The sequence below is a fragment of the Petromyzon marinus genome, chromosome 41, assembly GCF_048934315.1.
Source record: "Petromyzon marinus isolate PM22_M1 ecotype Great Lakes invasive population chromosome 41, UKy_Petmar_22M1.pri1.0, whole genome shotgun sequence".
In the NCBI taxonomy this organism is placed as follows: Eukaryota; Metazoa; Chordata; class Hyperoartia; order Petromyzontiformes; family Petromyzontidae; genus Petromyzon; species Petromyzon marinus.
The window spans coordinates 4,695,637-4,710,965 of NC_133707.1; the positions used below are offsets into that span (position 1 = coordinate 4,695,637).

Sequence of the window (15,329 nt, forward strand, 5' to 3'; positions counted from 1 at the left end):
GCCGAGTGGCTTCGGGTCTGGCGGGGCAAAGTGTGGGTCTAATATCGCTGTCGCCTTGAAAGGAAAATAACAAGCGACGTTTTGGGCAATGGCCCTTCTTAATAGCACAGAATTTTTTTATTGGAACCGTCGCTTATTTATTTATTTGTAAGGCCACTGTGCTGTTATGACGAATGTGTTGAGGTTGTTTGTGTTGATTGTGCACCACTTCCAACGCAGCAGCACAACAAGCATCAGCATAATTTAAGTAAAACAAAAAGCGCATAAGTTCACAACACTTCCTTACCAAAATAAAAAATAGACATTTTAAAAAATATTAAAAAGTACATTTCTAACAATCCATCAGCCGCACGGCCTTCTGGGAGTGCACAATTGTTCCAGCAGCATTGATTCAAAACGAGCAAAACCCTGCAGCGGTTTCGACATGCAAGTGTCTCATCGGCAGAGTCAGGCTTGCTGCAATCAATGCTGGCGATGGTGACGGACCTTCGTAATTATCATTCCCGATATAAGGGGGCTTCATTGCAGTCCACCCTGCCGCCCCCTGTGGTTCAGTCGGAGCACAGGCGGTTTGCATGAAGCAACTCGGCTCTGCCCCCTTGCTGTCATCCCACCTGACGAGCCTCTCGATCCTCCACCATCAGCAGCATTAGCAGCCTCGCCTCCGTCTGCCTGTGCTGCGCTCATTTCCAGCCTCTCCTCCTCCCCAGCCGCGCGTTGCAGCTGCGATGAAGGCTCAGCAGTCAACGGCGTTGGTGTTGCTTCTGTGCTCGGCACTCATCTCCCTGACCCTCTGTGCTAAGGTACTTGTGACTGCGTGGTGGTGGTGGTGATGGCCCATTGCCGGGGGCCCTAAGGAATTATTTTAGGGGGTCCAGAGCCCTGCCCCCCACCACACGCACACTTCGGATTTGTAAACTCCTAGCGAGATAAAAGGGATTGTAGACGAGGGACAGAGATGAAGTGCATCGAGATGTACTGCATCGAGGGCGCCAAAGTGGCTAAGAGATGTTAACTCCTTTGCCTGGTATGCAGGAGGTTGCGGGTTCGATCCCGACCCTGACGCCTGCTGTATATTTGGAGTTTGCGTATCTCTTTCCCCGTGGTCGCATGGATTTTTTATCCGGCTCCTCTGGTTTTTCCCTCCACATTTAGAATCAACATCACGTGTGTAAATTTCCACGTGATGTTGTTAAGCCACTTTGTTAATTTCTGTGATTTGTGGCCAGGTCGCTTCTGAAAAAAAGAGCGAATAGCTCAGTTGCCTTTAACCAGTAAGATACAAAAACATGTTTTAGTTTTAATAGTAGACGTTCGGTAGAGATGTATTAAGATGAAGGGATACGGAAGAGACGCAGATGAGACTCGTTTTGAGATGTGGGCAAATAAATATATAGAGATATATGCAATATCTACAGATGGGATAGAGGTGTGCTGTAGTGTGATGCGAGAGATGTCGACGAGACACAGATGTAGCGAGATGGCAGAGGATAGACACGGATGAGACAGGTGTAGACACGAGAGAGAGAGTTATATTAGAGTTATAGAGAGTCAAACTTGATCCGAGCGATGCAGATGTGAGACGAGAGGCAGACACAGAGATGTAGCTGGACGAGATTAGAGAGATTCATACGAGTGGGATGTGATCGTCTAAAATAAATGGGGTGGGGAACCTTTTTTCTGCCAAGGGCCATTTGGATATTTATATAACATCATTCGCGGGCAATACAAAATTATCAACTTAAAATTAGCCTGTTATATTTGGTCAAACATTTAATTAACTCACCCCTAATGCGATGGCTGGAACTGCTTCTCTTTGGTGAGGCGTGTGATGATGTTAGCTGGTATTGATGATGCTGCTACTCGCAACTGCTTTTCCAGGTTTGTTCCTAGATTTATTGAATTTCGAGTCCGGCCGGCGGTTGCCTTGGCAGGGCCAGAGACCCAAATTATTTCGCGGGCCTTAAAAGGCCCGTGGGCCGGACGTTCCCTACCCCTGGTCTAAATGATGGTTTCTTTTTTTATATGCGCGTTGGATTGTATGTTTATTCCGACCTGAAATCGAGCGAACATTTGGTCTCTTTTTTTAATCAGCTGCTTGGGGAGCCTATGCTCTATGCCAAAGCGCCACCTCCGAGCACTGGATAGAAAAACTCGCAGACCAGTTCCGCTCGCTGCTCTTCCCCCCACCCCACCTCTCTCTCTCTCCACTGTGACGAATGTACATGGAATAATCACTCGTAACTACACGTAGAAATACACACAGTATGTCTATATGAATACGTACAAATCACGCCGTTTCAAGTAACGACTAGAACATTCGATGGATGTGAGTTTACTCGCTGGCTTGGGGGGGCGGTGTTGGCCAACCCTTTTTTTGTTTGTGCAAATGCTGAAAAAAAAAACGAAATCAATGTTTGGTTGTTTGCCTGTCCCTGTGCATTCAAAGGCCTTCAGATAAAGTTCGCAAATAAGAGCACAGATTAGGGGGGGGGGGGAATATATGTGAGGGTTTTTGCAAAAAATCAGTTACTGGAATTTGATTCGGCAGAACTTTTAGTCAAAAATAAGCAGAGACGTGAAACGTGTTACTCATTTACAGTCACGAGGCTCACCACGTGGTGGATCCCAGGAGGATGGCGATGGGGATGACCTAGAAAATCGGTATTGTATTGATATTCAACCGGGGAAAGTATTTTTTTGTGATTTGAATCTTCTTTGCATGGCTGATGTTCATGTTAAGAGCATTTGGCTGATGTGAACTTCCACGTGACGATAAGCCACTTCGTTGAGCTATCATTTGTGGTGGTCAGGTCGCTTCTGAAAAAGAGCTACATAGCTCAGTGGGTCTTACCTGGTAAATTAAAAAGTTTAGTTTAGTCACGTAGAGCAAACTCTGTAATTTTACATTCAGGTAGTTGAGCCAGACATCCGGCCTGGAGTAGTAAAGTGTATCGCTGTGATGACGCCTCCTCCTTCGTATAAAATACTAATCTCGGGACCAATTTATAATAGTTTACCTATTTATGAAGGAGAGCCGCACTCCCAATAACTACCGACCTATCTAAATTTTGTCCCCATTGATGAACATTTTTTAAAAATTATTGAACGACCAAATTAGCAGTTTCCTGTCCACCAACAATCTACTACATCTAAAACAATCTGGGTTCCGAAAAAAAATACAGCACCACATCTGCTGCATTAGACTCTCTGAATCAAATTTACAGTAGCCTTGATAATAAGCAGTACTGTCCCTGTCTTTTTCTTGACCTGTCCAAAGCTTTTGATACAGTAGACCACAGCACCCTGCTTGGTAAACTAAGCTGCCTCGATTTTTCCAAAAACACTGTAAAATGGTTAAAAAATTACCTCTTTTCTCGCACCCAAACTGTATTCACAGATGGTTGGAGGTCAAACAGTGTTAAGATAACAAAAGGGGTTCCACAGGGTTCCATCCTCGGCCCCTTCTTGTTCTCTCTTTATGTCAATGACTTGGGCACTGACCTGGATCATTCCAGGGTAAATCTTTTTGCAGATGACACGATACTGATTACTGCTGGCCGCTCTCCGGATGACGTGATTGCTAAGCTCCAGGGTGATTTCAACAAACTACAACATCAGCTAGTTGCTCTTAAACTAGTCCTAAATACCTCCAAAACCAAGGTGCTATGCTTCTCACCGGGACTAAAGCAGGAAGTTATTTTTCCCAAATTACATTCCTTAAATAATGATCAAATAGAGCAAGTCAAGTTCTATAAGGATCTTGGGGTCATCCTGGATTCAAAACTGAATTTTGAAGCTCACATTGATTATATTGGTAAAAAGACAAAAATAAAAATTGGTTTTCTGTATCGACACAAGCACTTCTTCCCCCCTATGTTCCGTTTGGAATTGATAAAAGCTACCATACTGCCTCTACTTGATTACTGTGACATCGTGTATAAATCAGCCCCAAGTACTGTACTGAAGAAGCTTGATTCCATCTATCACTTGGCCTTAAGATTTGCATTGAACTGCCTATATAGGACTCACCACTGTGAGCTCTACATTGGGTCAAACTTTTAACATCTCTTAATGTTCGACGGCTTGTACACCAGATCTTATTTATTCACGATGTACTTAGAAAAAAATCCGCAGACTACCTGCTGGATCTCCTCTCTGTTTCAAAGAACAAATTTGACCTCAGGTCTTCGCTCATCTACCAGCTTCATATTCCCTATTGCCGTACAAAAACCGGAGGAAGGGCCTTTGCTATTGATGCCCCCAGGGTCTGGAATGTTATTGCCAATAAACTGCAACTTGAATCACTACCTATGAGATCTTCACTCAAAACTGCTCTAATGGAGTTGTACAACCCTAGCTGCCACTGCTATTCAGTGGCTTAAAATAAAATAAAATGTGTCGCTCCGGATGACCGCTGCAAAGTATTATCTGTATTTTGATTTAGTGTGCTGATCTTAAAGGTGCATTGAAAAATGTAATACTCCGACTGATGCTCCTGTTGTTTGTGGAGTGACTTATGCAGCCAGCTGTGGCTCTAGGGTTTGGTGTTACATGTTTTTTATGTAGTTTATTGTTAAAAATTCGGTCACAGTTCCTATGATCACTGTTACATTGCATTTATGGCTTTATTTTGGTGATTTCTAAAATATTTTGGTTTGGCCATGATTTTGTTTATTGTAGTACGGAGTTAGACTGATGGCCTTAATCTAAGTTTTCTTGTTGTTGTTGTTTGATTTGTGTCCCACTGGGATTTTTGCACACAGCGTTGGTGTACGGTGCTATTTCAGGAATATTTTGATGTTTTTTCCTGGATTTTCTGTTTGCACATGCACAAAGTCACTTTAAGATGTTTTCTTGTTCATGTTTTTGTTTTTTTGTTTGTTGCGGTTGCACCCGATTCAAGAGCCGAATGGCTCACAGGGCTATACCAAATAAATGAAAACTAAACTAAGCTAAAACTAAAACTGAGTCTCAGGACTCATTTTCATTGAAGTTTTACATTTGTAGATGTTTTCAGCCAACCAATGACAAGCTGTGTGTATTATACACGGGGGGGGGGGGGGGGGAAGGGGAAGCGGATCACCCTGAGAAATCCCACGCACGCCCGCGAGGGAGCAACACTCTATGCTCCATACGGGGCGGCCGCGGCATTCAAACCGCGAATTCATGACGCGCTGGGCCACTGCGTCATTCATTCATCACCGCGTCATTCATTCATCACCGCGTCATTCATTCATCACCGCGTCATTCATTCATCACCGCGTCATTCATTCATTCATCACGCATAGTCCAGCGAAGGACCGTCGCGTTCATAGGCGGAGTTTGACTTCTATAGTTTTGTCCCGCACATTAGGAATCGCGGGTGCATAATTGAAATTTATTTATTTATTATCTTAATTGCAAAATGCTGAAAATACATTTTCAGTAGTTTGGGCAGGGGGCATTGCACTCCCCCCCCCCCCGCAAAATCTGCCCCCATACGTTGCGCCCGACAGTGTGTGACCTCTTGCGACAGCATTCGCATCAACTGATCCTGCCTGCCATACAACCGGCGCGTGTCTCGTCGAGTGATTTCTGTCACCCACGGATGACGGGGGTGGGGGAAGGCGACCACGAGAGAGAGGGCGACGCTATTCCTTTGAAGGGGGGGGGGTCGCAGTCCGTCCACCCCCCCCCCCCCCCCATTTCAAACGTTGAGCGCCAAGCCGAAGTGAGCGCGCAATTTTTTGCCGGCAGGAGTTTTTCGCATGGAGACGGTGGGGCAACCGTGGGTCCATAGAGTGACAACCACTATGCCACCGGGGTCACCGCCCTCGAACCTAGCGGTTTTGTGGAGGGGGGGGGGCGTTGGTGGTGGGTCTCTGCATTGAGGCTTTTGTCTCCACCTTTGTGCAGAAGTCTCCGAAGAAGGCAGTGACTCGGAACACGACCACCGCAGCCATTCCTACCACGACGCAGCAGACGGATGTGGCACCCACAGTCGCCAAGAAACGCGGTTGGTAGAGCAAAACAACGGGAAAAAAACGGCACGGGCCGCAATCATTGAATCGTAAATTCAACTTATTTGGTTTAAAATGTTCAGATTTGTTGTTGTTGTTGTTAATATGTATCAGGGGGGAGGGGTTGCCACGTAGAAACGACACACTCAGCAGCGACGGATGAGCAAATTTCGGACCGAACCGAACAACACGCCCCAGTATTATTTGGGTCTTTCGGTAAAGTCACGGAGATAGGTTCAAAGAAAATAACAAAAACTAATTTTTTAAAACTACGGCGTTTCAATCGATGACGAACGCTTGTGTTGCGATCGAAACGTAGTTTTTTTTTTGTTATTTTCTTTGAACCCAAAGAATATGAATTCCTGCAGTTACGAAAGCTTTAAGTAAATATTTATTTAACACGCCCCAGTGTTTGCGTGAGACCGGATCCGCCTGGCGCACGCGTGGGTCACGTCTTAGTTTCCGGATCACCTCGTCAAATGCGGCGAATACAAATTTGGGGCAAATTGTCCCTCCCGTCCCAGGAACTTGACGTGAATAATTTTTGTTATCTCTCTCTCTCTCTATCACGTTGCGTGATCATAAGAAACAAATGGACATACGTGCACGTGACGAGTGTGCTTACAGGCCAGCCTTCCACCGACCGCTATCCCGATAAACTACTGAGGGCCCAACCAATCTTTCCAATCTCACGGCCCCTTTCATCACTCCACTGGTCTGGTGGTCAGTGCGAGGTGGGTGGGGGGGAGCTCAAGAGCAGTTCAAATCTCGCCTGCCGCTGATGTTAGCCGTGACCGAGAGCATGGACACTGCCACATGGGTGGAGTTTGCGGGGGATCATGGGGGCCAACGCGCCCACCCCCCCCAACTGGACACCTTTCACAATAGAGTTTTTTTGGGGGCTTAGATCCCGTAAATATATAAATGTTGTGTCGTTAAACCCGCAACCACCCGACACAGCCAACTAGTAAAGTTTGTCACTTAAACAGAACGTGGCCAATTCGTTAGCAGTACAGCAACACACCGGTGTGTTGGAGAGCCATGCCACAACATTTACAATCGGAATACGACGTTTCGCCAGTAATTGCGACTAGCTTCATCAGGCGACAGACAGATTTGTGGATGACTTCTGTTGTATTCCTTAAATAGAGGGCTAGATGTGATGACGTCACTTGCCTGTTGATGACGTCACTTGCCTGTTGGGTTATTTACATGGTAAATCAACGTATACATTATGCGTGCACATTATGCAAGCCCATTGTAGTTTACAATGATTACATTGTATGCACCCCCGATTTCTAACGTGAGGGACAAAGCGAACACGTGCCCCACCCCCCAAATGCAGAAGTGAAACTCTTCCTATGTACTAGCAGGTTCATCGTGCACTACCGAGCTCACCACTGTCTTTGTTACACCGCCCCCCTGCCATCCTAGCATTAATATTTTTTTATAAAAGCTATAGTCTTATGCAATGTGTGTATATATATAGACTCGCTGGGGGGAGGCCGTTACCCGGACCCAAGGGATGAGGTTGTTAATGCGTGAATATGCGATGGGTGTTGTGATCTACGTGTGACAAGTATGGAGAAGTGGTTTTATTAAATGTCATCATTCGAAAACTGAAACGAAATGCCTAAAAGACATGTTTGTTATGCAACATTTTTCGTACGCACTCAATCCTCTTCTGAACAAATTGGGTCTTCAATCAACACGGTGGAATTTTATCTTGGCAATGCCACGTGTAATTGTCCATGGGCAAAAAACTGGCTGGTTCAAATACAATCCCAAGTGTTGAACTGACTGTCCTTGGCGCTTTGTTGATGGTGATTGCAAATGCAACTTGAACAGGGAACTGTCTTCGTCGGAGTTGGAGCGAAAGGCCGGATTTGTTGCAGCTGATCATTGTAATGTGAGGGATGTAAACTCTTTTCGCATGAAGAGAGCCAGTCGTGATCATCGCATCAATGCAATTTCTTGTCAATGGGCAGATTTTAATTCTTGTTCCATTGCAGAGACCTTGTTCTCCAATGGTATTTCGAATCAACGCGATTGGCGCTCCAACTTTCAAACATAGCCAGCGAGTGTCAACGTTTTAAAAAAAAAAACTCCTCAGGGTATTAAAGCGTCTGCTGAACATCAGGCACGAAACTACTATCTGTTATATAAACTCCCTGGTTCTCTCGGTAAAGTTAAGTCGATAGAAGAAAATAATAATAAAATAAAACACGACGTTTCGGTCGCAACACAAGCGTCCGTCTTCAGATGACAAAGATGTGTTTGGGTGATTTGTTTAGCTTCCCTGTACCTGCACTACTATCGTGTTGTTATTCTTGGTTCTATCGGTAAAGTCACGTAGAAGGGAAACAATAAAATAGTAAAAAATATATAAAACAATAAAATTATCACGACGTTTCGACAGCAACACAAGCAATCATCATGCTGTGGTTTTCACTCCTGATGATGATTGCTTGTGTTGCAGTCGAAACGTCGTGATAAATTTATTTACTTATTATTTTATTGTTTCCCTTCTACGTGACTTTACCGAAAGAACCAAGAATATGAATCCCTGCAGTCACGAAAGCTTTAAATCAAAATTTCACCGTGTTGTTGTCATGTTTGTTCGTGTTCTTACCCAGTGCCCCTACTGGACATCTGTGAAAAAGAGCTTTACAGCTCATCGGATTCCTCCTGCAAGATGCATATTCTGATTCTGATGTACGTCAGCCCAATGATGGCAAACTAACATCCGTAATAATGTTACCGGCATCAGCTTTAATCCACATTGCTCACCGTAGCTGTTGGGCTGTTTGGAATATACCACTCACTCACTCAGGCGGGGGGGGGGGGGAAACAAACAGTTTCGCATGGTACTGATAGTTCAAAACATAAAAAAGATACAGCATTATAACATTACTGCTACTATCATTAAACAATTATTTAAGCAATTAAAATTTAAATAGGGCTAAGTTTTATTCGTACAATTGTGAAATAATGAGATACAATCACCCCTGTGGTTGATAATGGTTTCTCGCTCCGTTGTTTTTAGCGGATGCATTCTTTTATTAAATTGTCATTACATTTAAAAATGTTTTAAATATAATACCACGTATTTGTGTTAACATCCCCGATTGTAAATGTTGTTTTGGCCAATCAACAGGTGGGAAAGAAAGAGCGTTACTGTGACACACGCACGAAACTACAAACTTTGTATATATAAGATTTGGCCCAGTACCCGGATTTATTATACCGTGCATTTATGAAACAAAACTATAGCAACCTGACCACAAATGATAGCTCAACAAAGTGGCTTATATTTTTTTTTTAAAGCTTTCGTGACTGCAGGGATTCATATTCTTTGTTCTTTCGGTAAAGTCACGTAGAAGGGAAACAATAACATAATCAAAATATAAAACAATAACGTTCTCACGACGTTTTGACTGCAACACAAGCAAGCATGGTGTGAAAACCACACAGTCGAAACGTCGTGAGAATTTTATTGTTTTATGTTTTTATTATTTTATTGTTTCCCTTCTACGTGACTTTACCGAAAGAACCAAGAATATGAAGTGGCTTATGTGGAAATATATATCAGCCAAATAATGTAAATAACGCATGTTTCTAAATGTGGAGGGGAAAATCGGAGGACCCAGAGAAAAATCCACGCGACCACGGGGAGAGAGGCACCGCAAACTCCAAATATACAGCAGCCGTCAGGGTTGGGATCAAACCCACAACCTCCTGCATACCAGGCGAGGTAGTTAACATATCGCCACCGTGTCGCCCTATTTATAATACATGTGTTCGAGTATACGAAAAATTATCGGTGTGACATTTTGGACGATTCAAATAAAATAATCTCGGGTTAGGATTGGTCCAAAAATACGACGCCACGCGAAACACGTCACGTGTTACGTCACGTGACAATTGCGCCACGTGGGCATCGGATGACATCACTTTCGTTAGTACGAAAGCGATTTTTTTCTAAAAATCTGAAATAATAAATTAAAAAATGTCCTTAGAAAGTCGGAACACACCAAATGTGCGTGTGTTTTTTTTTGTTCTGTGTCACAATGTGTTGCAATTGTGATTTAAAAAGAAAAACCCGGACTGGGACACTCCAGTCAGTGGCCGTTGCAAAGGTAAGGGGCCGTCCATAAATGACGTCACGCACCTAGGGGGGGGGGTCAGACATTTGTGACGATGTGTGACGAGGCGGGGGGGAAGTTGAGAAATGTGACGTCACATCAAAATGCGCAAGTTTAAATAAATATAGACAACACGTTCTACTTAATTAAATTGACTTTTTAATAAATGTTTTCTCCGGCAACATCAGAGTGCAGCGCCACATTAAATACGCACTACAATGACAATAGTTTAAAGCGATTTGAAGCATTTTTTTTGGGGGGGGGGGGTGGGGCAGAGCTTTAGTGACGTCATATTTGAGAGGGGGGGTCTGACTTTTTGTGACGCCGTGTGACTAGGGCGGGGGGGGGGGCAAAAACCGTCCAAAATCGCGTGACGTCATTTATGGACGGCCCCTAACTCCTGAGTGGCGATCCGTGTGGCTGGGCTACAGAAATGAATACGGACGTGGATTACCAATGCCTCGAGGAGAAGCTCACCCTCCAATCGTGTGATAAGGTAAAGCATCCGGTGAAGGCCGGCAACATCTCAGTATCTAACTCAGCTCAGGCCTCCAGTAGGTCACGTGTGACTTCTGTGTGGCCACCCCCACTCTGAATCACCTCCCCCCCCCACACACAATCCTCTCTCTCTATATTTATATTTCTATATCAGCTTAAGGCTCCTGCAACAAGACAGCGAGTTAACATTAATAATCTCGTTAATCTTCTCGCACACTTTGTCCGTTATATCTCTCTTGGCTGAATATAACTCCATATATTTATCTCCATCTCTCTCCAGCTATCTGATTTCACAACACCTCCTGTCTCACCTGGGGGGGGGGGCTGAGCCTTCAACTGTTGGGAAGCTGGGGGGGTGGGCGGTGAGGAGGTTAGGGGGCTGACCCCCCCACCTCTCCACCCGACTCCCCCACCATGTCCCCATCACAACTGAAGGCTCACCTCACCAGGCCAGCCTTTCCTGACACTAACGGTGCCATCCATTTAGTACGTCCGCAAAAATATCTCGTAACTTGATCCGTCCACCCCTCCCTGTACGCACGTGGACTATATACACCCCCCCCCACCTGCGTACGTACGCCTAATGCACCCCCACGAATCCTATAGAACGGCCGATATCTAATCCACGCAGAAACGATCAAGGATTAATAATATGAATGTGTTTAAGCAAACAGATAGTCCACCGCCGGACTATCTAACTCATTTGAAGGCCAATGTAGACAAATTATTATCGAGGCTTCACCCCCCACCCTCCGTTTCCTATGCGTACATTGTCAGTAGACCCCCCCCCCCCCATACGCAAGCGAACGCGTTTGTGTTAACCCCACCTCCATGCGTACGTACTGAATGGATGGCCCCTAACGAGGATGCGTTTTTTTTGTAATGTTTCTTTTTAACAAAACGGAGCGCTCCCCTATAATGGAAGAAGGACGACGACAACGACGAATCTTTGTCACGAGCAGGTGCCCTGCAAGCCGTGGCAGAAGTGCGTGAAGGGGCGCTGCCTGTGCAAGCCCGCTTACAAGTGTCCCAAGCTGAGGCAGCCCGTCTGCTCGCTGGACAAGAGGGACATCCCTTCCTACTGCCACCTCAAGAGCTCCGAATGCTTCAAATACGTGAAGGGCTTCTCTCACTTCGGAAAATGCGCCGACAAAGGTGTTTGTTGTTGTTGTCATCCCGGGATTTATTTACTTGCTGAGCGAATTATTTTTTTGTTAATTACACGCGTGACTTTTACACAAGCTGGGAGAGCACCGTTTGCACAAAGGAAATCAATAATTGACCACGTGTCAACCCAACAAAGCCGTGCGCGCGTGCGTACAGGTGGTCCTCGTTTAACGCGGCCGGGAGATGCGTTCCTAAAACGTTAAGCGAAAAACAATTTCCACCCCCCCCATCCCCCGTAAACAATGACAACGATCAAGTTTGGCCAGAGACGATGGGCCACACTACGGCACGCGCAGTGAGACGGCGGGGCGAACAACTCAGGGATCGTCGCCGCCGCGTCACCGTGTCGTTCCGCGTACCGCATCACTCCGCTTCGCCCAAGAAAGTAGTTCGTCGTCGGCCGCTCAGAAAGCGCGTTATAACAGAGCTCTGTGTTATAACGTGTCATAAAGGGGCGTGTTCCACGTTGTAACGTGCGCGTTCCGCCTTGTGCCAAAGGTGTTCCCGGAATTAAAGAACCGCGTTGTAGCGGAAACGGGTTGTGGCGTGGGCATAGGGCGCGTTAAGCGAGGACTTTACCGTATTGTGCTTTGGTACCATTTTTTGACGCGGACGTAGTCTGTGACGTTCGGCGTTTTGCGATGCGACCTGCGCAATGGGGGCTATCTAATGATCGTAAATTATCACCAGATCTGTGTAAACTTCATTGCCACCGGGCACACAAGCTTTTTGGAGGGTGCGTTGTACTTTACGGGAGCGTCTCAACGGATAGCGCATCGTGGACTCCGATGTAGTCGTTAAAACGGAGCTTTATTTATTTCACCTCTTTGCAGAAGTTTCAAATACTATCTTCACGGAGGCTCCGGACGGGTACAAGTTCGTGCAAATGGTCGTCGGAGGAGTGCCGATGTCAATTTCTGACCAGGATTGGAGCATCACGGACGCAAATGTGGCCTGCAGACAGATGGGGTTTCTGCTGTACGTGCAAAAGACAAAGATTCCCCAACCCCCCCCCACCCCGTATAGCCTTAACAGACTGTTAGGGCAAGTGCTGTTAGCGAGTAGCACCTATGAAAACCGGTACGGTACACGAGGGGGTGGGTTGCCAGCACTACGCCTGACCGCCTTTGTCTCTCTAGTGGCGATGTTTACACACCGCACCGGATACTCATTTGAGTCTGAGTCTACCTACGGGAGGCCAAGGACGGGTTCGTTCAAATAATGCGTCACTGGGTGTTGGTCGTGAGCAGCAATCGAACTTGGGTCGCCGGGTTCATAGTGCAGCGCGCTAACTGCTACACCCACCACCCCCCACGCTGTACATGCACACAAACACACACGCATACCCCGCACTCGAGATGAGTTTGCGACCAAATGCCGAATCTATTTTGCACTTTCGGATCATTTACATTATGAGCACAACTCCGTCACGACTGGAAAATTAACGATGAGCCAAAGTGGTGCGATTGTGGCCATGCAACCGAAACTGTTGAGCATATAGTAAACCCAGAGACACACAGAGACCCATAGAGATGCCCATAGAGACCCAAGGAGATGACCTCGGCTCCTTTATAAACAAGCAGACGATATCTCTGTCATATATCCGTCTCTACAAAAAGAAAAAAAAGCGGCCTATTACACAATCCATCGTGCCCACACGGCCTCTTTGGGCCACCATATTTTCAGCAGCACTTCGTCGGAGTCACTCTTCGTTTTCCCCCATCCGCAGTACCGTTTCATTTTAACGATGATAAGAATCTTTAACTGCGCCGCATTCGCTTCACTCTCGAAGATGGAGAACGACTCGGAGGCGCGAGGAACCACAGACAAGTGGGAAGGCAGCCAGGCAGCGCCAAACTCCCTCCCAAGCTCTGTGGTCCTCTATATATTAAGGTGTTTATCAACCGATAAATGAGGGTTTGCATTTGAGAGCTAACAAACGAGGCGTGCAAGGGAACAACACCCCATCTCATAAAGACGGAACAGATGGAGTCCACACTTTGCTGTACCGAATTCTCCTGGCAAGCCAGGGAACGGGCACCTCCTGGACGTCCACGGGAAGGGAGTTTCACAACATCTCTGTGCGATTCATCAACACACACAGTGCTGGGATTATGAGCAACGTGCGTGGCCACTGCCGTGTGGCTAAATCTGGAGATGGTGTTCGGTGGTGGTGGTGGTGGTGACGGTGTGTCGCTACCACCCTCCCCCCCCCCGTCGCCCTGCCGTGTATACCCCTGTGCGTGCGTGCGTGCGTTCGTGACGCAGGGGAGCTGAGAAGACGATGCTCGTGGAGTGCAGCGACCCCGATGAGCAGTCGCTCGTGACGCACGTGCGATGCAAAGGCTTCGAGAGCAGCCTTTCCGAGTGCAATTACAAAGTGGGCGACAGACCGCAGGGGGAGGATCATTCCTGCAGAGCAAAAGTCGCCGTGAAGTGCAGCGCGAGCGGACAAGGTTCGGGGATTCGTGCTGCACTTTACAAGCTGCACAGAAAAACCATTACGTTTTCACGCGTCGCCCTTAGGCCACGTCAAAGCGATCTCCTAACCTACTGAGCATTGAGGCGGTGCACATCCGTTAACAGCACTCGGCCAGTGGTTGGAAGTTCCTGCGTTCCTGTAGCAGAGGTGAGGCTGTGCATAAGACAACCACTGTTGGAGTTAGGGGCCGTTCATAAATGACGTCACGCACCTGCGGGGGGGGGGGGGGTGGGGTCAGACATTTGTGACGATGTGTGACGAGGGGGGGGGGGGTTTAAGAAATGTGGCGTCACATCAAAATGCGCAAGTTTAAATAAATATAGACAACATGTTCTACTTAATTAAATAGACCTTTTAATAAATGTTTTCTCCTACAACATCAGTGTGCAGCGCCACATTCAATACGCACTACAATGACAATAGTTTAAAGCGATTTGAAGCATGTTTTCTTTTTGGGGGGGGGGGGCGCAGAGCTTTGTGACGTCATATTTGAGGGGGGGTCTGACTTTTTGTGACGCCGTGTGACGATGGGGGAGGGGGGGTCAAAAATCGTCCAAAATCGCGTGACGTCATTTATGGACGGCCCCTTACCCACAAAACTCGTGCTGTCGACCCCGGGAGCGATGATTGGCCGAGTCAGAGCCCACGCCTGGATGTGAACTCGTAGACGATCTCATTGCGAGCCGCCCGCTCTACCGCTGAGCCACGTTGGCATGGCACAGTTCCCTATTGAGCTGCGGCGACTCGGGGTCACAATATTATCGAAAAATAAATGTCTCCATCATATACCTGTCTCTCCACGTAAAAAATATAAAACAACAACACAATTCTTTACGCGCACCGTCGGTACAATTGCCGTCTGGGAGCGCTTAATTTCTGCAGCATTGGTTTCAGTACAGTCCAAAGCAAAACTCTACACTAGCTTCGACATGCAGTGTCTCATCGGCAGTGTCAGAGGCTTGCTTTTAAAAGTGTACTCTCGGAGATGCTGTGCGTGCCAATGGGTTGTGTAACAAGTCCAGTACTTTTGTGGGG

General features: G+C 46.6%; 1 protein-coding gene across 1 annotated transcript in view; it reads left to right on the forward strand.

Moving 5' to 3' along the window:
* The first annotated feature begins 539 nt into the window (after positions 1 to 539).
* CFI (complement factor I) overlaps positions 540 to 15,329 on the forward strand; it is a 28,031-nt gene continuing 13,241 nt past the window's right edge. Inside the window, exons 1-6 of the mRNA XM_032969243.2 lie at positions 540 to 803; positions 5,899 to 5,998; positions 10,579 to 10,643; positions 11,608 to 11,800; positions 12,646 to 12,790; positions 14,081 to 14,268. Coding sequence (XP_032825134.2) covers positions 729 to 803; positions 5,899 to 5,998; positions 10,579 to 10,643; positions 11,608 to 11,800; positions 12,646 to 12,790; positions 14,081 to 14,268 — 766 coding nt within the window. The 5' untranslated portion in view covers positions 540 to 728. The remainder of the gene's footprint in view (positions 804 to 5,898; positions 5,999 to 10,578; positions 10,644 to 11,607; positions 11,801 to 12,645; positions 12,791 to 14,080; positions 14,269 to 15,329) is intronic.